Source organism: Falco biarmicus, chromosome 8 (assembly GCF_023638135.1).
Source record: "Falco biarmicus isolate bFalBia1 chromosome 8, bFalBia1.pri, whole genome shotgun sequence".
Lineage (NCBI taxonomy): Eukaryota > Metazoa > Chordata > Aves > Falconiformes > Falconidae > Falco > Falco biarmicus.
Genome location: NC_079295.1, coordinates 14,757,890 through 14,782,464, shown reverse-complemented (window position 1 = coordinate 14,782,464; position 24,575 = coordinate 14,757,890). Strand labels below are relative to the sequence as shown.

General features: G+C 38.3%; 1 protein-coding gene across 22 annotated transcripts in view; it reads right to left on the bottom strand.

Moving 5' to 3' along the window:
- Window positions 1-24,575, bottom strand: part of CARF (calcium responsive transcription factor) — a 41,501-nt gene that overhangs the window by 12,341 nt on the left and 4,585 nt on the right. For all 22 annotated transcript variants that reach the window (XR_008823397.1, XR_008823396.1, XR_008823398.1 and 19 more), the window contains exons 2-14: window positions 24,121-24,242; window positions 22,350-22,571; window positions 21,242-21,362; window positions 19,644-19,773; window positions 17,991-18,075; window positions 13,419-13,608; window positions 10,359-10,479; window positions 9,279-9,422; window positions 8,622-8,855; window positions 8,070-8,232; window positions 6,995-7,070; window positions 3,260-3,390; window positions 1,853-2,219 (exon numbers count right to left, since the gene is read on the bottom strand). Coding sequence is in view for 13 of the 22 variants with exons in the window: in XM_056348327.1 (XP_056204302.1) it covers window positions 1,853-2,219; window positions 3,260-3,390; window positions 6,995-7,070; window positions 8,070-8,232; window positions 8,622-8,855; window positions 9,279-9,422; window positions 10,359-10,479; window positions 13,419-13,608; window positions 17,991-18,075; window positions 19,644-19,773; window positions 21,242-21,362; window positions 22,350-22,571; window positions 24,121-24,231 (2,095 nt within the window). In the remaining 9 variants the exon portion in view is untranslated. The remainder of the gene's footprint in view (window positions 1-1,852; window positions 2,220-3,259; window positions 3,391-6,994; window positions 7,071-8,069; window positions 8,233-8,621; window positions 8,856-9,278; window positions 9,423-10,358; window positions 10,480-13,418; window positions 13,609-17,990; window positions 18,076-19,643; window positions 19,774-21,241; window positions 21,363-22,349; window positions 22,572-24,120; window positions 24,243-24,575) is intronic.

Here is a 24,575-nt window from a genome sequence, read left to right as displayed (position 1 = left end):
AATCCAGAACATACAGGATAATTTTAACCAAGTGCACTGTGTAAGTGTATGCACACAGAGAAGAAAAGAGTATCTTGAAATACACACTGACTGAACTGCTAAGTTCAAGTATATGGTGTTTCCTCTACATAAAATCTGTGACATTATTTCCTTTTTGGTCTAGACTGTTTTTTGTCCCCCTGCTCTCTAGACAAAGAACCTGTCTCTGAAACAAAAAAAGAAGAAAAAAAAAAAGCAAAAAAAAAAAATCTATTAATTTTACAGGCAACTCCTCCATATAACTTAGGATTGGCACCAATATTCTCACAATTTCCAAATTCAGTCTGGAGATGATAGACTGAGACCTTGAGCAGCAAAAAAAAAAAAAAAGGCAACCCAAAAAACTTAGTCCTTGCATTTATATATTTTTATATTTGACCACATTTCTTTTTCTGTAAAACAGTAGTTCTTTAAAAATTGACTTACAACACTCATCACTTACAAAAATATTTGAGAGGCATTCACATCTAGATTTAACAAATGGAGTAAACGACTGAATGGAAGAGGTGCATTGGATAACCTCTCTGAAATCCTTTTACCCTGAATGAAATCAGAATTTCTCAGGAAAGTAGTCAAATTCAATTATAAAAGGGAAAACAACCAGTTACAAAAATATGTCAGTACAGTAGGCAGAAAATCCCTTCACAATTTAACTTTGACAATACTGCCACAGTAAAATATCCCAGTATTACTTTAACATGTACAAATTTTGTTATATTTCCTCACGAACCCTTAATTTCCTTTTTATTTCTTCATGTAGTTTTATATTTCCATTTTCAGAATATTACAGAATTTAGTACAAATTAAGTTTTGCTGACCTGCAAAAGTCATCAGGACATATGGAGATAATTATTGCTATGGCATTATGAAGGTGTAGGCTATGATCCAGCACATACTTGCATAGATGTTCTGGCAAAACTACTCAAAAGTCATCTTTTTAGAAGTCACTGATGACAAGAAAATATAATATAGAAATAATAAAGCATTGCACAGCTAACATTTCAGACTCTCTGGACAGTCAAACGGATATGTTGCACTGATCTATATATGCTCCATATCTAATTGACTTTCTCCACCAAGAATCAGAAAGCATTCTTTTAGAATGCAAGCTTTCATTCTCAATCCAGTTCCATGGCTGAGAATTCAAAGACTGTATCTATATTTGATAACAATAGTTTTAAGGAGACTTCTATTTCAATAGAGAGAAAGTTATTTATGGCATTTATTATGCATTTTTTTAAAAAATATTTTCAAACAGAAGTTTGAAATTCCAAGCAATTACATACAACTTGATCTGAACACTTCTAAAGCATATTGATGACTACAGGATTCTAGTAAAAATTATAAAAAATACTCAGAAATCTGCTGGGATGGTGCAAAGAAAGAAGCCATCAAAACCCCCACATTTCTGTCCAAAGAGTTCTAACTAGATTCAATATTGGTTATTTTCTATTCTTATTTTTCCTTTAAAAAATATTTTGACGATCATAATATTAGCTAGATATTAGGATTTTTGGCAAAAATATTGCGTTCATCAAATAAATTGGTATTTGGTCAAAGAAAGTGATAAGCAGTTTAACTAAGAAGTCATCTTCTTACACTAAAAACTAAGTTTTGGTTTGTTGTGGGTTTTTTTGGTTTGGTTTGGTTTACAGTCATCATGTTTTCACAGTAAAAGCTAATTAGAATCAGCTGAAAGAAGTCTGTGCTGGAGTTCCCCCTTATCAACACATTTCTCTCCTTTCTTCAAGACACAGAGAATAAAATCCACCATATTTTCCATTTACGTATTATTGGGAAGACTGCAACTTACTAAGTGCTGGATGGCTGTCCACAATCCGTACTGGAACAGTCTGTACATCTCCTAAGAGAATCTGGTGGACTGCTCCTTCTAGGCTTCTGGAGTCATCTACCCCTCCAACTGCTACCAGCTGGCCTGTGGTGACCAGACTCTGATCAGAGCCAGGTGAAGTCTCAAAAGCAGAGGCAGTGGTGCTATGCTGTGCTAGGCCAGCACCTGCTTGCAGACTGTGTCCCTGACTAAGTACTAGAGAATGGTTGGTTATTGCACTCCCTATGGATTCCAGGAGACTTGTAGGGCTGGGAGGGGAATGGTTATTTACAGCTATCAGGGCTGTTGATCCATTTGTGGAGGTACAAGTTGACTGCAGCTGTAATCCCTGCGAAAGAGAAGGCAGAAGAACTAACATACCAGTATTTACAGCAAGAGTAATTTGCATTTAATGGCACGTATTTTGCAATGCTGGAACTGGATAGCTTCTGACTTCCTATACATCATCTCTTTTGAACAGTCAATCCCAGCAACCTGAGGCTAAAGTTGTATTAGAAAACAATTAGAACAATGGGTATCCAGCAGTATCTAGAAGACTACTTATGACTGTAAAGCTCTAGTTTTGGATTGATATTCAGTTTCCAATCATTCCTCAATCCTGCCCATTCACACAAGAGGTGAGCACTAAGAGCCAAGCGTACTGCTTAAAAAATAGAGAGAGAGAGAGAGTGAGAGTGTGAGGTGCAGCCAAGTTGTCTTCAGAAAGAAAGGGGAACAGCAAGCAAAACAGCATTTTACTGCAGACTGTGTTTCTAAGGAAGAGATCATTCATTTCATTGGGATTCAGGAAGCGTGAAGGTAGCTTTTCAAAGACATAGTTAGGGAAGAAGGCTAACGGAGCCAGCTTTGAACAGAGATGAACTTTAGAAGAAGTTCTTTTAGCATGATACCCTTATCCCCCTCTTCAGCCTTTCAACCTGGAAGTTTACAGATCTGAACTGGGAGCAGTTTTAGGATTCTGGCATACTTTCTTAAGAGGCTGGAGGAGGATTTAAAGGAAATAAATAAGACTGACAATCTCCCCTCAGTTTTGCAACATTTTCATTATGAAATGACTGGACCATGTCAAAAATGAATAGGTACTTGGTTTGAGGCAGAAGCCCACTACATTCATCTTCCTGGTTCTGCCTTCACAAAAGACCCTAACTTCAAAGTGTCAAAAGATGGTAGTGGGATCCCCTGCACTACAGCTATATGCTAAATGTGACATGCAAGACAGGTCAAAGTAAGAGCTGACAGCTATTTCAAAGTCCATGTTACCAAGCCAGTGTTTGGGATAATTAGCTGAGAGGGAACTTGCTGTTCTCAGCTCACCTTCAGCATTCCCATCGCAGAACATCTGATGTTCTGTAAACGACTTGACTGTACCTGAAGTTGTGCAAATATCTTGGGCTGAAGTGAAGAGAGTGAAGACAACAGCTGAGCTGTTTCTGGTAGCAAGGACTCCCCGCTCTGGTTGGATTCTGCTTTGTTGATGACTGACTCTGCTGCTGAGCTCCCTACAGTGCCACAGAGAGGAAGCAGATAGTTATGACAAATTTCTTCTTCCCATTTAAGAGCCTCCCCTGTGAACTGAACAACCCCCTTCAATCTCAATACAGGCATATAAAGACATGTATATACATCTTTGCTGTTCTCTTTGCAGAAGAACTTGGATGCAAAACAAAAAAGGCTGGGTATGAGAGAAAGACAATACTGTAAAGAATGACTGTATGTGCCAGTTCAGAGTAAAAAAACAAACAAACAAAAAACACCACCAATAAATCAGTTTTGAACAGCAAAGTAACTGCACCCTACACTATCATTTGAATTTCTAGTTATAACACAAAAGATGGAACATTTCTATCAAAAAAGCAGTCAAATAACTTGACAATACATACACCTCAGTAAGGGCTCAATAACAGACAGGCATCAAAAGAAAGGGTTGTCTTCCAAAATAAAAATCTACACAGGAAATCCTTCAAGTCTCACCACTCCCTTCCAAACATCTTTGTGGAACTAAGATAATTTCTATGCACTATCACACCAAAAGTCCATTTATATCTGGCAACCTTTCCAGCCTACAGATTACACCATATCTTCAACATTCTTACTTAATGCAAGAATGACGGACTTAATTTCCTCAAGACCTGTAAAACCCGAGATTCACTTGTAGCAATTTCTGCAAGAAAACCTGTCACGGGATCATTCCATTTCCTGTCTGAGCTACCCAGAACATTTTAGTTAAGATTTATCCAGACACAAGCAGACAATGCTTAGCCTCTTATTTCAGTTTCACTGCTACAACTATAAAAGAGTTTGTCTTGTGTGTGTAGATTAGCCTGGTGAATGGAAAAAAATTGAGAACGGTCAATCGCAAAAAGCTTTCTAACAGAAAATCACATGAAAGTTCCCAGCAATCTAAGTGAGTGGTAACACTTTCAACACATCTACTGGTTTGCAAACTCTAACTCTTTATTGTAACTGAGCATAAAATACACATTGTACATCTCCTTGAACACAAGTACTTCAAATATTTAGGGTCTTTTTAATACCATACAGAGATCCTGTGTGCGTATGTGAATATTCATAGCAGTTCTTTCCTCAGGTTGTATTCTACACCAACACGCCTAGAATAAAGCTAATAGTTCAACTCCCAATCTACCCACTCCTTACACTGCATGGGCGTTCGGTATGAATGCCGGAAGTTAAAAAACCCCAAACATATATATATATATACACACAGGTACTTTATCTCACTTGTCATTATACTTCATAAAAGACATAAAAGTGAGCACAGGTTTGATAGTTACACTGATTCTTAAACCTAGGAGAGAACAATGACAGCTGCATCACATGGAGATATGGAGTTCTGCACAATAAGAAAACAAACAGCTGGCTTTAGTTCTGTTATTGTTTGATTTCTTAAATGTAAATTTGTCCTCATTTGGCATAAGCTGAAATAAAAAAAATTATACAAACAGTAGTTTGAAAAGTCAGTGTTATTTTTCCTTGCCACCACTTCACATACATTGAGAGCTGATTTTTTTCAAACTCAGGCTTCTTTTTTAGCTTAGACTCGTAATACAATTTGCAATGTGTACAAACACATACCCACACATACACGGGGAGACAAGACATGTTGGAATTAAGAGTATCTGCTTATATTTACTGAATTGGTGCACATGGATGGAAAACTAAACAAATCCAGTTCTCTAGCTTCCTTTAAAATTCAGTATGTCACTGGATGGATGTTTCTACATTTGATAGGCTACTTTGCCTTAGAAAATTATCTGTGAATGACAAAGAAAGGAAGAATTGGTCCTCCTGAACCTTCTCTAGCATTCAGACAGTTCATACAAAAAGTCATCCCTGCTGAGCTCTATCACAGCTGGCACAACTATTCTCTGTCTCTCCCTAAAAACACAGAAATGGAAGTACAGATATGCAAGCTTAAGTGCAGTAAGTCTAGACGCTCATATTGCAAATTCCTTTTTTTCCTAAAAAACAAGACTTCCTTAAAAGAGAGGGACACTATTCCAACTGAGGCTAAAAATTTACCTCTTGTCCTCTGACAGTTGTCAACACTGAAATTCTTACCCTAAGAGCACCAAGCATACATGATGCTTTTCAGTTCAAAGTGATCCATAGCAGCAACAGCTAAAATAAGAGTTTAAAAAACCCCAAACAAAACATTTAAGTCCAACATTGGCCTTCTTATTAGCTGTAAATGCACTGGTGTACATGGAACTGCTCCATGTAAATCAGGTTCACCAAGTCATTTAGGAGAAATCACACAGTCAGCCAAATCTCTGGGGATTTGTATTTCCTGCTACTATGTTCTAGTTAAATGGAAAAAAGAAGCTGGCAGCGTCACTAAGATTAAAAACATCTAACAAGTTTGCAGCATTATCTTAAAGTATAGAAACTCTTCTACCTTGCTGCAATCATATCCCTGCTAAAAACCAACACTTTTCTGTTGAGTTTCATATCAAACCTATTAAATAAGGGAGGGGGAAAGCATCCACAAACATGCAGAAAGGATCTTTTGGTGTCACACTAGACAAAATATTCTTGAAACCTGGGGAAAAGGACAGAATAATCTAATTTTAAATTTACCAGCAACCATGATTGAGTGGAGCATCTCAGTCTATGTGTAATCTTAACTATGTGGGTAGCAAGTAGATCTAGTTAAACACACCTGTATTTCGTTTTAGTACATGTTTTGAAGTCCAAGTAATAGTAGCAGGAACCACTTTCAACAACAACAAAAAGTAACTAGTGTCTTTAAAAAAACCCAGAGCCTTGACCATGAATGCATAAAATCAAGTTTCTACAGAAATCTACACTGTCTACACTGGTTTTGCAGCAGAGTGGGAGGAAGTTTAATGCTTTGTTAGGTGGCTCAGCAATCACTGGGAAGAGATACTATGGTTTCACGCATCAGTAAAGAAGTTACACCACATGAAGAGCTGCAGAAACGTATCTCACAGCCTTGCTGCCACTAAACACCTGTGTTTCTATTTCTATTCTAAGCATTAGAGAAAAAGGAAAAGAGTGCTCTCAGTTCTGACAACAGAAATACAGTGTTTGTTGTTCAGGGCCTGATCCTAGCAGTGGAATTCATCAAGCCAATGACTTTGTGAGAAGCAGGAATCCCAATATGCATTCAAGTCCTTTTTAGCAAGATGTTTAAGCATGTGTGAAGCACAAACCACCAAGGAACAAGTACCTAGTTGGCTCCTGGGTATTCTGTGCCCTGACAGATTTATCTGTTCAGTAGGTATTTAATTTTCTCTACACAGGTGTTATTAGCACCTTCATCCAAGGTAAAATGTTCTTTCCCCATAACCATCCTGTTAAAATCTTCAGTTGCTTGAGGATGCTAAATAAAAATCAAACTTATAATTCTTGTACTTCTGCCAATCCCATCACAATTATTTTTCCACACATGCAGTCAAATAGTTAAAAAAAAAAGTATGCCAGACACACCAAAATAATCCTTAAGTTCAGCTGAGTGACAGAACATGACAGCCACCTCTCTGGAAGGAAACCAAACTTCTGTGACATAGCTAGTAAAACAAATCACATCAGGAGACAGCTAAGTTATTAATACAGTCCTACCATCTGAAGGTGGTGATGCAAATGTAACAGTCACTGTTTCTGTGAGAACATTCCCACTGTCTGTGGTCCACTGCAGCTGAAAGGAAAAATATCTCAGTTCTTGGAAAGGGTGCAAATTTGTCTACTACAGGAACATAGTCTCAATATAGGATCTGTAGGAAAACAGTGTCTAAAACTACATTTTCTTATTTTCTTATAATCACGCATTTTGGGAGTGCTTGGTTTACAAAAAAACCCCAAACAAACAACTGTAAAAGGATTTTAATATGCACTATCCTAGGAAAGCTAAAGTCTGCTCATGACAGTTCAGAGACTTTAAAACAGAAAATAGTGAAACCAGTTGGCTAACTAACAAGTATCACTCACTCACCTGGGCCAAGAGCAATGCACGGAGAGGGAAAAGACTGATGACACAGCATGATTTAACAGTACAGTTTGTCAAAGCTGATTTTAAATCAGCAGTTCCTTAGCAGTGAGCCTCGTAACTGGAAAAATTAGGATCACTGTGTATCACTTATTATTCAATATGTGGAAGAAAATCAAGGAACAACACCTAAGAGTTACTGAGCATTCTGAAGTATCTATTTCATGCTTACTTAACTTGCTATAAAGTGCACTTATTAATATTTACACATTCAAAATGTTGTGCAAGCCCTAATTTAGAGTGCATCTGAGACATACTTCACCCCCATTTTTCAGATATAGAAAAGTAGTAGTAACTTCTCCAAAACACAGACAATGACAAAGTCATGAATAAAATTCCCTGATGCGTGCCAGTTTTTCTAGACCACGTCTTCCAGTTCATTCAGTCATCATGAAGTGCTAGTATAGTATAATTTGTCAATCAACTAATACCGATCTAATGATGATGAGAATAAATACTGAAGAAGGTCAGAAAGTTTTATTCACATTTAATCCAATCCTGCTCAGCCAGGGATTCCACTGAAAATATTGCTGCTGGAAATAGAAAGTCATGGAGAATTTTGGATGAAATACAGCTAAGAGGTAAAAATTAAAAGTAAGATTTCCAGTATTTAACTCCAAAAATCAAAAAGGAACACAAATGCCAACGTACTGTTGCTGGGATACTTTCTGAATTATACACCATCTCGCCATTCCTCAGGGACTTCTGCACTTCATGAATGTGGTTCTTGATGTCATTCACAGTGGGGAAGAAGGACAGGTTATGTCTTTCTGGCACTTCATCAGGCTTGAATAATTCTCTTTCCACAAACTTTCTGTCACATGTTAAAGAACATTATGCGTAGTTAAAACATATCCTGCTATTTGCCCCTGTTATAGACATTGCTACCTTCTCCCTCCCCTTGTTGCATGACAAGAGCAAGTTAGGTGATCTTCTGACGCAGTTCTCTGTGCTGCTACAGAGTTTGGAATTAAAAATCCCCATTTATTAAACTAACTTTAAAGAGGACAGCAGCTTTTAGTGGCTACCTACAACAAAATGGAAAGAAAAGACAAAAGCTGGGAAAAACAGATTCTCATGACATATGGGAAATATATCCAGTAATGCATCAGCACCGACATTTAGTTGTAAACCAGATTAATCAAATGCAAAAGTCAATACAGCACTAAATATAGACTGAGAGCATGCCGGACAGTTATGTACCTTAGTTGCTTCCTCACTGCATAGACTTGCTCTATTCCCTGAGACACCAGTTCTCGTATCTTGTCTGCCACTTGAGGATGAAGTCGGGAGGGCAAAGTACAGTTCTCATCTCTAACAATTTCCTCCTCTTCCTCAGGAGAAGACACAGAAAAATGGGAGGGTGAAGAAGGGAGGCAGGAAGTTTCCATTTCATGATATTGGTGGGCTTGCTGAGTGGGTAACTGTACATACCACCTGGCAAGAAGGAAAGGCAAGAAAATGAGTCTCTTGGGGGAACAGTCTGACAATCACAAACAACCTAGTTAGAGAACTTAAGTTTTTACAGCCCCTGAACTGGAAGATACTGCCTTTCAAAGCTCAGGGCCATCTCACACTTTTCATTGCAAAATACACCAGCTCAACCCCCCAAATAATACAACTATCTCTGTCTATTCCCTGCATGAAAACATCTGCTGAAGTTCCACAGCTTGGTGCTGAACACATTTACCAAATTAATACACCAGAGCCACAGAAGTCTTGCTGACACTGGGATTTTTTACTATTGCTATTAAGCAAGAGCCTTAATAAATTGATTAGGTAAAAAATAAAGCAAACCAAGCAAATTATTCCTCTTTTTTGCTTCATTTGTCAAGATAAAGAAAGAAGTGGAAGCTTCACCTGAGGACACCGCCAGCATCTATCAAGTTCTTCTTCAGCATGTTGAATGCTTTCTCCTGTTCCATTCTTATGATTTTCTTGTCAATTTTAGGGTCAGTAGGAACCCTGTATTCCGGAAACTTCTGAACCTTTTTAATATAGATCCTTCCAAGGGTGGGATAAAAAAAACCAAAATTCTCCTTCAGTACACTTTGCCCTCAGGGAGGGGAAGGCAAAACCCCCACCTACTTCATATCAATGTAGACAGTAGTATACAAGAAGTTCAAGCAGAGTGTTGCAGGGGGTAAGGAGCCTCTAAGCGAAATGTAGAATTGTTAAGGACACATCAACAGAGAATGAAGATGGATACAGACAGACAGACACACTTCTGTTCCGGTCTAGAAACCACTCAGCCAGAGTGATTTTGCACCTCATCAAAACACCTCTGTCCCTCAGTATAGTAAAAGCACGCCACCATTTCTGAACAGGCTGCAGTTTACCCAGCTTGAAGCCAGAATTGAGCACATATGTATCTTGCTGCAGCTGTCCAGGTAAACACACTCTTAGCTCAGTAAAAACTGAACAAGCACCCCTCCAGGAGGATGTCTCAAGGACAAGGAAAAAAAAAACCATTAGTGTTGGATAAGGAGAAAGTCCCCAGTGAACAGGAAGAACTGGAACTCCTTCAGCAAATAGGACACCTGCTAAATTAGGATGATTGACTGATATGAGTGTAATTAAAAGCCTGAAGGAAAAACAACAAATAAGATGACAAAGTTTCAGGGCTAAAAATGGTTGCTAAAGGACACCACGATAACTAACTAATGCTCAGGTAGAGAATGACTCCCACCTGCATTTCACATCCCGATGTACTGCTACTTTGCATCCAGGCAACCTATCAAATCTCAGCCTTAATCAGTTTAACAGGACAGCACTTCTTCCTCCCATCTAAATGAGTATCAACATCGAGTTATCAAGGACACTAAGCTAAGAGCTACAGTGCCTATCAGCTACCACCCCAAACAGTGCCGTCAAGGCTCACAGAAAGAATGCTTTCTTAGTATGCTGAGTTGCTCTTCCAGCTTTATAGACAATTCTTACCTTGCTGGACAAGTGGCTTTGTACAGATGGCCAGAGGCGCTTTCCTGCTCACCCGCTTTTTTGGGCTGGAACCCTTTCCTCCTTGGCCCGTATTGGCACTCCATTACAATGGCTCTGCTTCCTGGGAACAGAAAGTAATGTACTCTATTTATTCAAGCAACCACTGAAATAATTACAGTAAAGCAGTAACTATAGAAAAGATGAAAGATCCAAAACAGTTATTCCTGTGTACCACCAGGCTCTTCAGAAGACAAAACACTTCAGCGTAGCAAGCATTCAAATACAGTGCAAATGCTTCTCCCACAGGAACACAGAGCATTTTCAAAGCATTTCGCAAACTTACTACACCTCACAACACTCCTGCAACATATATGAAGGCAAGATATTGGATTCTGCCCTGGTGAACACCAACACTTTACAAGAGGAGCAGCCTTGTAAGTTACCAAAGGAGCACAATGCTAATAATAAACATAAGGGAAGCAGAATCCCAAAATAACTGAGAAAATCCACAGCTGAAATCAAAGGTCTGCTGGTTTTGGCTAAGGTAGAGTTAATTTTCTTCACAGTAGCTGGTATGGTGCTATGTTTTGGATTTGTATTGAAAACAGTGTCCATAACACAGGGATGTTTTAGTTTGCTGCTGAGCAGTGCTCACACAGAGCCCTGTTCCTTTTCTGCTTCTCACACTGTCCCACCAGCAAGGAAGCTGAGGGTGCGCAGGAAGTTGGGAGGGCGCACAGCCAGGACAGCTGACCCAAACTGACCAAAGGGATATTCCATACCCTATGATGTCATGCTCAGCATATAAAGCAGCGGGAAGAAGAAGAAGGGGGGAAGGCAGGGTTTGTCTTCTAAAGTAACTGTTAGGCGTGATGAAGCCCTGCTTTCCTGGAGGTGGCTGAACACCTGCCTGCTGATGGGAAGAAGTGAATGAATTCCTTACTTTGCTTGCACACGCGGCTTTTGCTTTACCTATTAAACTGTCTTTATCTCAACCCATGAGTTTTCTCATTTTTACCCTTTGTTTTTCTTCCCCATCCCACTGCAGAGGAGCGAGCGAGTGTCTGTGTGGTGCTTAGCTGCTAGTTGGAGTTAAACCATGACAAAAGGTCAGCAGCTATGTCCAGCCTCCTGTCTTAAATCAATACTTCAGACCATGCCATCCCATAAATTCTTAATTGCAAGTCTGACCTATCTTCTCTGTTAAATAAGATTGTATCATTGTGGCATACCCACACAAAACCAGACAGGCTTAAACAAACATTGCTTAGCTCTAAACTTGAAGTAAGTGACTTTTTCCAGTCAGACCTCTAACAAAAGGGGTAACAAGCATAGCATTGAAGTGGTCAAGAAAGGATCTTCCAAATTTCTTCTGTGTTGTGTTACCTTTTATTTATAATTCATATACTCCAATATGCAGGCAAGGAGCTGCCTATACCACAAGTGATATAACTAAAACCTTTTTAAGTATCACAACAGCAACATAATGCGTTTCCATAAGATACCAAATGATCTATTTATTGCCTTAGAGTGTGACATTAAGAAAAAAATATAAAATCAATGCAAATAAAGAAAAGGAAATTTAAAAGATAATTATGTATAACAAACAGATATCTTGTATATTTTTAAAAAACAAACTTAAAACCAAAGTTCTAGGCTTGAAAAGACTTCAGGAGTTTTGAACTAGTCCTTGCTAATATGAATCGCAAAAGCAATTTGATAGGGCTTTTTTACAAGAGTATCAACTATCCAAAACTCTTATTAAAAATCATGATCAAGATTTTGATGATTAGTGGATGTTTTACGCTACAGGGAGCTAACCAGCTTTTCTGTATTTCCCCACAGGTGAAGCACAGCACGGAAGGTATTACAGATTCGTTCCACTTACACAGAAATGATAAATTCCTTGAGAACACCACTTTTGTCCTGCATGGTTTAGAATTCAGTTACCCTGGATTTAAATTCCAGCTCAGTAAATCATATTTACAGCCTCTACTCTACAGGTGTAAAGGATTTTAATGAATGCTTTTCATAGAGGAGTTATAAACTAAACCTAAATGTATTGGAAAGGCAACACATTAGAAATATAGATAATACCCGTTTGGGAGTCTGAGAAAAGGAAAAAAAAATTTACAATTTAATAATCTGAATCTCTATTAGTCTACAACAATTTAAAGAAAAAAAAAATCCGTGTGTGATTTTGCTCTATCTATCTTACTGTGCGGCAACTCATTTATCAGACAGATCTTAACAGGAAACTAAAGAGGTCTCAGATGTGTTTTGGGGAAAAAATAAAGTGTAAGTTGTTTTGGTTTTGTTCTTAGCTTTATTGTATCTTACAGTTTATGGCTGAAGCATTAAAACTGGTGCTAACATTTCACTTTTTCAGTTACTTTCAAAAAACAAAACAAAACCAAGAATACAAGCACATAACCTACATTCCAGTCAACCATGATCTCTATGCAACAATTAAAACCTGTTAATTTCTTACCCAAATGAACTCTTAGTAATTTCACACAGGCATTGCATGAGCTAAATATGTTATTACGAACCTGTGAAGTCTGCACATTAATTTTAAAAAACAATAATCTATCTCCTGAGGTATGTTGATGTTTAGTTTGGTTTTTTAATTTATTTATTTTTTTTAAAGGATGCCATTTGAATAGTTTATTGGCCTCTGTTGAACAAACTCTTCAAAGGATCTCCATGTTAGGCAATGATACTTGAACAAGCTCTTACCCTTGTAAGAACTTGCACGTCCTGATAGAGCAGATGGGACTTCCACCTAAAGATCTTGCTGCAAGAACTCCTATCAAATAGTACTTAACTAACTTATTTCTAAAGAGCAAAAGAAAATGATTACAACAGAACATAAGCTTGTGGTTTCAGGGAAATAAGCTCCTTCGGACTGTGACACGGAGGTGCCCAAGCTGCTCTTTTTTTTACATTTGTGCCTTGACTTTATCAACACTAAGGAACATCATAAAGATCCTTCTTTATGCCTACTTGGCAATTGATGTTGAAATTTTGAAAGTAGTTATTAAAATAAAAGTTAGTTACCTGCATTGACAAAGGGGATCCCATCATATGGGACATATTGAGATTTCCACATCAACCGTGTGGCAGGTTTGGCTGGGCTTGGAGACTGGCGCGTCCCCCACACGCTTTGTGTTTGCTGCTTGTGTAGCGTTAGAACACTCTCTAATTCTGTCTCGCTCACACAATAGCCGCGGTACGAGTCCCCAATTTTCTGCATGGAAAGGAGGTGAAATAATAGGATTATTCACCTAGCTGACTGCTGAACATTACACAAGAAAACAAAAGCAGTCAGGCACTCTGGCAGGTGAGGACACAGGCCCAAACTTTTGGTGTTTCGTGGGGTTTTTTTCCACCACACTAGTATCCTCACAAATAGGTTTAGCATAGGATCTAACACCAGAGCAGTCCCCACTGAGGTCAGGAGTTTGTCAGCCCTCCAGGGCCCTAAGTACACCAAGAACCCCTGAAAAGACTACAGTTACTGCCAACTCTGATTTCCACAGGACAACTTTACTCCTGTTGTTTCCCCCATTACAGACTTCAGTTGTAGTCACCTCCTAGATAAATTTGTCTTAGGCAAACATTTTCACTTGACTGCCACAGAGAATCTCTGAAGCACTAAAAAACTGTCTATGTGTCTACTTCAACACACACACGCTGCACTGAGCCAGAGTGGAATACACCTGCTTGTACCACCAGTAACTGCCTCACCCACTTAGTGCGCTGACTTTGAATTGAATGTTTCATCCCTCCCAGTCTTCAAGATGCTCTTGATTCTCAACGTTAGACAGAAACATAATATACCAGATTTGCCATGTGCAAGTTGATGATAGTTTCAATGAACTCTGCTAAGCTCTGGGCATCTCCAGAAAAACTGCATCTAACCTGAAAAAAAAAAAAAAAAAAAAAAAAAAAAGGAAAAAAAACCCTAAACACAAACAACTTGCTGACTTTGCAACATCCCCTGTGACAGCTGTTCAGCTACTCTGAGCCATCACAGTTGGTTCAGTGCTGGTCTGCCAGGGCCAGCCAGCAAGCAGCAAAAGCCCTGGGACAGAGAAGAGCTTTTCAGCCAAATTCAGCATGCCATGCTCACTTCTGTTCATATGCAGCTCAGGATCAGGCTGACCAAGCAGCTGGAAGTAACATGCAGAGTAGTTTGCCAACTCAGAGTGTATCTGTGGGGCAAACGCATGGTGAATCAGTACTTAAGCCTGACAGATCTATTTTGCTGTCTTCAATGACAGAGCAGCCAGATGTTTAAATAATACTGACAACAAAACCAGCAACAGTGTCTCTCCAAGATTATTATGTACTTTAGTGACAGCTGCATAAAACCTGCCTCTACCTAAGGAAAACAGAATGTCTGTTGTTAGCAAGACCTAGAATCAACAAAGAACAAATGAACACCTGGTGAATGAACTGGACCAGCACAGTGCTGCTGCCAGCGCAAGCCCAAAAGCAAAGGGTTACATACGCACCAGCTGCATGAGTTATTCTAAGTTACCAATTGCATACACTTCAGCAGCTCTCTGCACTGCAAGCACGTGCTCCAGCAGCTAAGTCTATATAGGCTGCACTCACACAGCTGTAGTGAGGAAGAGAAGTTGGCAATTGTTTAGCCAGAAATTATAAACAACATTTCTGTCCAAAACTTGATCCGAAAAATCCAGAGAAGCAAAGCAAATACCTTCTTCACAGAAACCCAGGGTGCCACCTTTCGCAAAAAGGATTACAGAGTACCACTCCTGCATAACCAACATTTTCCTTTCCACTTATACCTCTCACTATAAACAGGTCATTGACCTTATTTTAGGGAGATGAGAAGACTGATACAACTTTTGTGCCAGAAAAGTATCAGTAACGGTGAAGGCACTGATCCTATTCTGTCTTTACTTCTTCACAAGATAATAATTTTCCCAAAACTGGTGGAAGGAGAGGAGGATTAGAAGAAAATCATACAGCACATAGGTTCTCTGCTCTCTAGGTTACCAAGTAGGAACAAATGGGCAAATGAGACCATCTGCTCCACACAAATAGATAAGCTGAGCTTTGTACAGTTGATTGATTCAGTTTTAAATTACACTATTTCAGTATTCTGATACATGCTGGAAATGCATTCTGATCAGACCAGTGAAAAGTAAGTAGGTTATAGAAAATAACTATTTTTTTAAAATCCACTTTTTATTAACAATGTAATAACCTTGAAGTAATCAGATACCCTCCAACCCTTTAATTCCAGCCAAGGTTCAAGCCAAAAAAAGGCACAATTCCTTTTCTCCCAGCAGCTTCATCTCAGCAAGGGTACGTAAGACCTTACACTGAGGTACACACACCAAGACTGCGGTTTTCCTTGAGTAAACCAACAGCAGCAGGATACCAGAGGCATTACACTGTCTAGGCACAGCAAGCATAAGCTGAACATTTCAAGGCAGTCAGGGAATTGACACCAAACACAGCTTAATGCTAATTATGGACAGCTGCAGCTTTTACTGCTCTGTGTTTGCCTGCAAGTACTAACTGCCAAAGGAGTCACTGCCCTTCAGAGCTCATTCCTGGCCAGCCTCCTGGGATATACAATTGGCAGTATGTATCCAGGCTTTGCCATGGCTTCACCTGCTGGCATCTTCTGTGAAATTCACACAGACCTCAACAATGTTTTAAGTTTTTCTATTCTAGCTAGCAACTGAAAGAGTGGAATTGTGAGTTGCAATATTTATCCGCACCTCTACTAGATCTCCAAATTCCAGTTGGACCCTTCAATCCTGTTATGAGTAACAAAACATTTTGCAAGACAGTCACACCTGAAAGGTAAGTGTCACCTCAAAATCCTGTTGTCTCTAGTCTGTGCCCACAAAAAGGCACATGCATCTTAGCAGTCTCCGGTGGATTTACATTGTGTAACTGACAAACTCAGCAAAGCAACTCAGCTGATAACACACAAGGAGGAAGAGAATTTGGGTTATTCCTCCTTGGATGGGTTGACTCTGTGGGGAGAACAGCAAAAGTATATCTTTTTTTTTTAAAAAGGAGCAGGGAAGATTCATGCATACAGGCAATAGTATTGCTGAACAGCACAGGCAGATGTTTATGTCCTCAGAACACATTCAAACAGACAATATTTTGATTTCCTTTTCTATAAATGCTGCTGCTGTGAATTTTAAACACAGCAGGTGAAATTTCCCATAATAGACTCAGACAAATAAAGCAGATAATACAAGTCCTCCTACAAAATGAAACCAAAAATAGATTATTCACATCAGCTACATGGATAGCAAGACAGGAAAGTGTGTGCCACACAGTGCTAAAAACACAGTAATAAGGGTTATACATCTTACTGGACTTTAACAACTAACTGGCCAACTGAATTAAATGAATGTGAAAATGCTATCTCCGTCATAGAAGAATTAGCATTATTAGTTTTCTGACCTCTTAATGTTTAAGTGGATATAATAATGAACAGTACTATTTGTACGAAATAAGTCGTATAAAAAAGAGGAACAGATTCATATATTTACTTAATTTAAAAATTATTTCTGAGGGGATACATAAAGAAATTCAATTTCCAAGTCACTGCAACTGCAATTTCCAGTTAGCACTGGCCAAGTCAATAGGAAAAACCTCAAATGGTACGGATATCTGAAGAGGTGATCCAGCTAGACAGAGTATGAGTTTTCCTTTAAAACAGTATCAAGAGACAGTAAAATAAACATCTATCAGGAAAAGTCTGGTAAAATGAGGAAGGGGCAACAGGAAGAAGGGGTAGGTGATCTCTCAAGAATCTTCCCATCTCCCCTCCCTTCCTTTTGAGTGATTTATGATACATTCTAGCTGTTGAGATCATCCCAGTCATCAGGACAGTTCTGCAGGCATCAAACAATATGCAAATAAAGACCTGTTTAGGTCAAAAGCCATTCCAGGGAATAGACAAGCACAGGTAACCATGTTGGTATGATTAAAAAAAAAAAAAAAAAAAAGAGAGAGAAAGAAAGAAAAAAAATCCAAAAATACCCCCCCCCCCCCCAACCCAACAACAAAATCCCATCCCTGTGAGAATACCTCAAATAGAAATCCTTAGTAAAACATTTACATTAAGGTGCTCAAAGTCCCAGACTTGACCCTGGCAAGTCACATGGATCTTGATTTCTGCAACACAAACTAATATGAACAGTTGCAGACTTAGGCCATACAAGAGCAATTTTATTATTTAATCAATGAATCACTAAGGACAACAAAAAACAGTCTGCTCAGCAGAAGACAGCAGAGCTTGCACTATAGTTCCAGAGTGAACTCTTAACATGGCACACAACAGCTTCTCCCATTGCTGTATGGCATCAAGATTTAAGAACCACATTTTTTGCTTCAGGAGTTATTGATGGTCAGTTATTCTAGCATTTCCAAAAAAGGAAGGGATTCCATAGCATTTTATGTGTTTAAATGTGCTAGGAGTACCAGCTAGTACCAGTAGTATTTCCTAATATCACGAAGCTTGAACACAACTTCTACAACTATGAATTATTCCTTCCATGGCATAGCATCAACATCTTAGATCTAAAATGATTAAACATCAAGTCAGAATTCTTTGCAGCCCACCTCACAGTTCCTGAGACGGCGTGCCCATGCAGGTGTATTTGGTGGCAATGGCTGGAGAGGGATGGGAAAGGGATCTTCCACTACCCTGAAAAAATAAAAATAAAAATAAATAGCAGAAGTCTATATAGACATCCAGAAAAGCAATAATTTAGTCTAACCTACAAGTAACATCAAATCAGCACATTATGTATAATCCTACAGCATGTGATCAAACTACAGATATTGTATCAATTTGCCTTAAAAACTTAGGGCTCATTTTCCTCATATTCTATTTCATTGTTAAAATAACTCACAGCAAATACAAGTATTTTAAAAAAGCACCGTTTCCTACATTCAGGAAGACCTCTGAGCATTCAGTATTCTCAATATCGCTGCTTGATAATACACAAAACACAGTAAAATAGATCAGCTGATTGTCTTAATAATTTTACTGTGAAGACTGATCATAGAATGCTAAAGATTAAATCCAATATCAAACACTTGTTAAATGCTAAACATTTTAGTATATTTTAAATTACTGAAAACCAGCTCCAATAACTATTTTAAGTAATTATCTAGTTTCTCCATTCCCTAAATCCTGGGGCAGAAACAACGCTTACTTAATCTTTATTATTCCAGAACTCAAGTGCATCATCTCCTGTCCATACTCTTGTCCACTCCTTTCTGGGTTTATTTTTCTAACACGTACAGACTGTGTTCACAAAATCCATTCACAAACTGTTTCTCTTAATTTTAAATGTTTCTTGAATATACATAATTTTGTGCTGTAGTGAGATTAATCTCTTCCACATCTTGATTTCAAAAGAGCATAAACCAATGCAAAGCCAGCCTGCAGTCCACTGAGCAAATGTCATCTTTGGGTTTTGGTTTTGTTTTTTTGGTTGGGTTTTTTTGTTCTTGTTTTATGTTTGGTTTCGCATTTTTGGGTGTTTTTTTTTAAGCAGAGAAGAATTCCAGGGTATTCAGGAATTAAAATAGTAAGCTTAGCATGGGGACAGAATTAGGTGGACATCGAGAGAAGAGAAACCTAAAAACTATTTTAACCTTAGAAACTTTGCTAACCAATCTGCCTCTGTGTTCCACTGAAGCACATAGTTAGCAGCTACTTTCTCGTATTTTATCAAAGGAAACTGAAGAAGTTACCCAGAGAACACAGATTAGGCTCTCCCTGTTAATGCTAACTACCAAAATTCCTATCTAAAAAATTAATCTCTTCAATCAACTCTTCTTGTGGGAGGATGGTTTATATAGGTTTTAATATACTCTTACAAGAAACTGCTCCCTCAAATTTCAACTTTCCCTGCAGTTCCTTCACTGGATCACTTTGAATTCTTGGTTGGCAGTATCAGTGTTTATGTGGAGTAATTTCAGTGATTTGCACTGTGTTATTTTAAATGCCCACCTATTGCTCTGGTCAGAATACATCCAACTCTCTCTGAAATACAGGTGCTTTAATTGCTTTCTCCACTGCTTTGGCACATACAAAAGCTAACTTTAAACAGTTAACTACACATCATTCACTAATACTAAGGGTTCATAACCTCCACTCTATGGTAATTTTGTGTGAACGAATGCAAAAACAAACTGCAAGAAAAAAAGACAGCACTAACAGTACATCAAAGTGATTGTTCACCCTTTTAACTCCTGACCTACCTGGTGGTTGGTTTTTTCGATACAGTGAGAGATGCCTGTGGATGTAGAATGTAACTGCTTGCACTGTCTGCTATAGCAGCCACCACCACAGTCTGCAAGTTCCCATCACCACACTTCTCTTCCGCAACATCTTTACAAAAATAGAACAGTCTTCTGGTTAATAACTGAAGTCAGAATGGGGAAAAGACAAGCTATGATTAAATTTTGTGTGTTGGAAAAGCAAGCATTTTGACATATGTAATAAGATTTGTAGATTATAAAGTAGTTTAATAGTTGTGAATCAACATTCAAACTCTTGGCACACACATGAAGATACACTTGACAAGGTTGTTTGTACTCAAGGACTTTGATAATCACACGACTGCTAATGAATCCTTCCACAGCAAAGCAAATAATCAAAAGAACTTGTAAATTACTCTGCTTTACATTTCCACAAATTGATATAGGATTGCACAATTATTTTGTTCAGCTGCAAATCACACACTGCTTGCTTTTAAAATAAGAGAAAAGGAGATTAAGACACTGCTTTGTACTTAAGAGAAGAACACCTAAACAAGAAAAAAAAGCCTCCTGTAATTGAATCTGACACGCAGTTAGAACAAATGTTTTAGCCTTTCTTGGTAACAGGGAGCATTCATAAGCCAAAAAGTACTGTTAGATTGAAGCCTGTGTGTATAAGTTAAACGAAAACATGAGGGAAAACTGTCAAAACAGACATTTGATACTTTGGTTTCAACATAAAAAGGGAGCTCTCTTTAGATGCAGGATTTTTGCCCTTCAGTTATGAAAGCTTTTCCCCCATTCTGAGAGAAAGTGATACACAGTACAGAAATCACTCCGCTAGAAAGCTTGTGCCTGAAGATTTACAGGTGTGCACATCAGAGTAACATCACTCTGGCTCAAAGCTTGGAGCATACACACGCCCTTAAAACACTATGATCTCTCTGAAGCCTGTGCCACTCCATGCATTACCACCATGTGCAAGCAAGTGAAACTTGGGGACCGACAGTCCATAGTAAACTACTGATAAGTCTTCCTAACTGTCTTTTGAAGATCAAGTAACTACAAAGTCTTTTACACAGCAAGTCTCCAGAAAAAAACCTCACTGGGAACTGAATTTCTACCTAGGTCCTTCATTCCTGGCTTCATGAAAATGCATAATCACCAGTGATCTCTGGCAGACCAGAACAACATTAATTCCTCTGATTGCGTTACATGAATAAACTACTTCACTCAAAATGAAGTAAACAGACAGTGAAAATTTGAAGCTGATAATACAGCTGTCTGACTTGGCACAAATATCTTTATTAAAGGTAAGGAAGACAAGAAACAGCTTTGTGCTTGATGTCTCAATCTATCCATCACATATCTAAAGTAAGCATAGTAGTTTTTATTTCATAAGGCTTTTGCCCAGCAGAAAACATGGTGTGTGGGGTGCCAGACTCATAATCAGAAAGGAGATTCAGTAAATATGCATTTTTGTCTTATAACTGACTAAAGGAAGGAAACACATACAATCAAGGTGCTTAGAATGAGATCATGAAGGCTATAGTTAGCCACAGGAACACACACCCTCAAGTTCCACAGGTTAAACTCACCCTGCGTGCTGGTCACATCCAGAAGCTGACCTTGAGGAATAATCACTTGGGCCATTCCTGGCTGGGCAGAAGGAATGACATGCAGCACCTGTCCATTTTCTGACTGGCTGGCAACAATCATCTGTAAGGCAATCACACAAAAGCATGAATGAAACTAGTTTGTATGGTGATCGTCAAAATTACTTTCCCCCTCTTAAAATAGCCCTTTAATTGATTAAAGGAAAAAACCACACCAAACTAACAAGATTCTACAATGAATGACACATTTATTTGAAACTTACAACACTTACTAAGGCTATCAAAAACCTGAAAAACACTCATAGTTGGAATCATTGCAAAACTCTTCATGGACTAGCAGAATTAATTACAAACATGTAAAAATTTTAACCTTTACAATTAAGAAACTGACCTCTATAGGCAGCATTTTATGCAAAAGCGGACAGAAAAAGCTCCAGAACTTTAAAAACAACAAAAAAATTAAATCTCCTAGAATTCTGGAAAACTTAAACAACTCTTTATGGCATATTTTCCCATAATTACTAAGGACTTGTTCCCAACAATGTTATAAAACCTAGAATAATACAAAATAGAATCTTATTTCTGATTTATTACACTTTAAGGGGGTGAAGTTTCTTTAGTGACAACACATGCCAACCAAACCCCCTGGGTGAGTTACCTTTTTACAAAATAAATGTTAAGAATTACAAAGCAACAGTTTAAGCAAATTATTGGTTGGGAGACACACAATGGGTTAGCTTATTGCTCATGTTCCAACCTCCCCCAAAATATTTCTCTACATCCAGGGAATGTAGAGAAAGCAGCAGTGATAGAAATATGAGATCTCATCACACAATAACATCCGGGCTTGATAAAGACAAAAGACATAAGGTGGTGTTTAACAAACTTAGTAATGGCTGGAGACAGGACTGGCCTACCTGAGGAAGGGCAACTAGAGCATGAACTGAACCACTGAAAAGTTTCATCTTGTTGCTAGAAATAAAGTCTGAATCAGCTGTTGTTACAACAAGCAAGCACCATGTAAAAGAGTTCTTCAAAGAGCTCCCTCATCTGTGAATACACCACCTGCCCTGTTCTCAGACACACTCACCATCGGTGCACTGGGCCCTCCTAGGGGCTGCAGTTCATAGAGAGGCTGCCCAGTTTGGTCTACCAAGTGAAACTCCTCTGCAGAGTGAGGCTGCAGCTGGGGTGGCCGCACAGGCACAGCTGATGATGGAGAACTTCCTGAGAGGCGTACTGTGATGGGCAAGGCTGCAGGAGAGTTACTTTGTCCGAACAATGGATCCCTGGAATCCATGCAGGTTAATTGCTTTCACAGAGGAAAAACAGTAAAATGTACTTTAATCTTGAGTAGCAATTTCTATTTAGGGAAAAAAAAAAAAGGGAGAAAGAAAAGAACTTTTAAAACCAGTGTGCTGTATTGTATATTTGGAGGGAGCTCTTGTCCTTATGACAAAGAGGCTATTAGCTGACACTAGCAGCTCCATTTTTGTTTTCCATTTCCATGCTGAAAGTGTATTCATATTTCTGCTTTCCTAGAAGCAACCCTCTCTACTATGGGGAAAGAAACCCCCTTGTGCCCAAAATCTGTTCCCCAGACCCACTCATCATTTTAAAACATCTCAAATCTACTCAGAAACTGAGAGAACTTATACCAAAACCAGAACTGTAAAACACCCACCAACTTGATTTGACTTCAAAAGAAATTCTAGAAATTATTCCACTAGGTCTTTAGATACATGTATTTAGTTATGAAGGCAAAAGTGTCTATATATTTTCTTAATTCCTTACCACAGAAGAAAAATAAGCAACAAACCCTCCAATTCAAGTCCAAGAATTATACAGCATAAGATCAAGATTCAGATTTTGCAAGTCTCAAAAAATAGGTAATCAGAGCTTATTTTCATCAAGCTTGCAGAATCAAGGTCTTACAGCACATCCCATTTTCATTAAAGTATTTAAGCACAAGTATCTGTCGTGTTGAAACTCTGAGAACACAAATATTAAACATGAAAATAATGGAAAATAGGCAGCCCTTGTGTAAAATATCATGTCAGGCTGTCATTTGGCCAATGCAAGCAGGAGTGCAATTCGTTTTATCTTTTGTAGCAGTCACGCAAACAATTCTGATGTTTCTGCTACAAAACTTTGTGAGCTACAAATCCAAAGGGTGGGGGAAATGTTTTTAAATTTAATATTAAAGTCAAATAACCTTCTAAAAAATTCTGCAGGTATAAATCTTCTGTGCTGAAACAGTCTACTGTAAACTACATCAGAAAACCAGCAACAAATAAATGGCATTAGTTGTGTTAAAGACATTACACAGAGACAATAAGCACACTACTAAATCACTACCTGAATATTTTACATTAGCTGAAGTAATCTGCAGAAGAACATTTATGCACAGAAATCTCTCTGACTAGGAATATCTGGCAATATTTGATAACAAAGACATTAAAGACTCCCCTTCCCCAATACCTACAAAGATGTCCTGTGTCCCTGGGTTCTTATTTGTCACGTTTGGTCACTAAGCAATTTGACCTGATTTTCAAGTGTTCTGAACCCCTCCTACTCCAAAGCGTGTCATCAAGTACTGTCTAATATTGTTAACATAACAAATCACGTATTTCTTCAGCACTGTAACAGGATCTATTAATACAGTTACTAAAGGCTGTCATTAAAAATAACATCTGGATATTCATCAGTTCAAAACTGAATGGCACAAGAACCCAAGGGCAGGAACTTTTGTACTTTTTTATAAAACACAATGTATTACTATAAAGGCAAGAAAAACACATGTAAATTCATCAGAAAACAATGTGAAGAAAGCATCAAGAAAGAAAGGACATTTATCTCACCTGAAAAACCCGATCATTCGTTTCTGACTCTTCTGTGCCATTACAGTTGTCTATGAACAAATCATTAGATCCTTCCATAGCAACATCATGGTCAGCTCCACCTTCTTCCATTACAAGATGACCTGAAAAAGTTATAAAAATTTCAGCCTGCAGGGTTTTTTTGCTCTTACACATTTAGTCTTGCAAGATCTAACACTGTTGCAAGCTAACAGCAAAGCCCTCAAGAAGTCTTTGCCTCTTTATCACTTTATTACTCCCCGCAAAAAAATGTCAGTGTGTTGCTCCAGGAGTATAGTTTAGCCTCTTGTATAAGACAACTTGCTTGACTTGTCATTGCACACACAGATACAAAGCACACATATACACTCACACGATTTTCATCTAAATATGTCCACAAGCACTCAACTAACAACCATACACATCTAAAGAACACTTGATATTTACAGATATGCCAG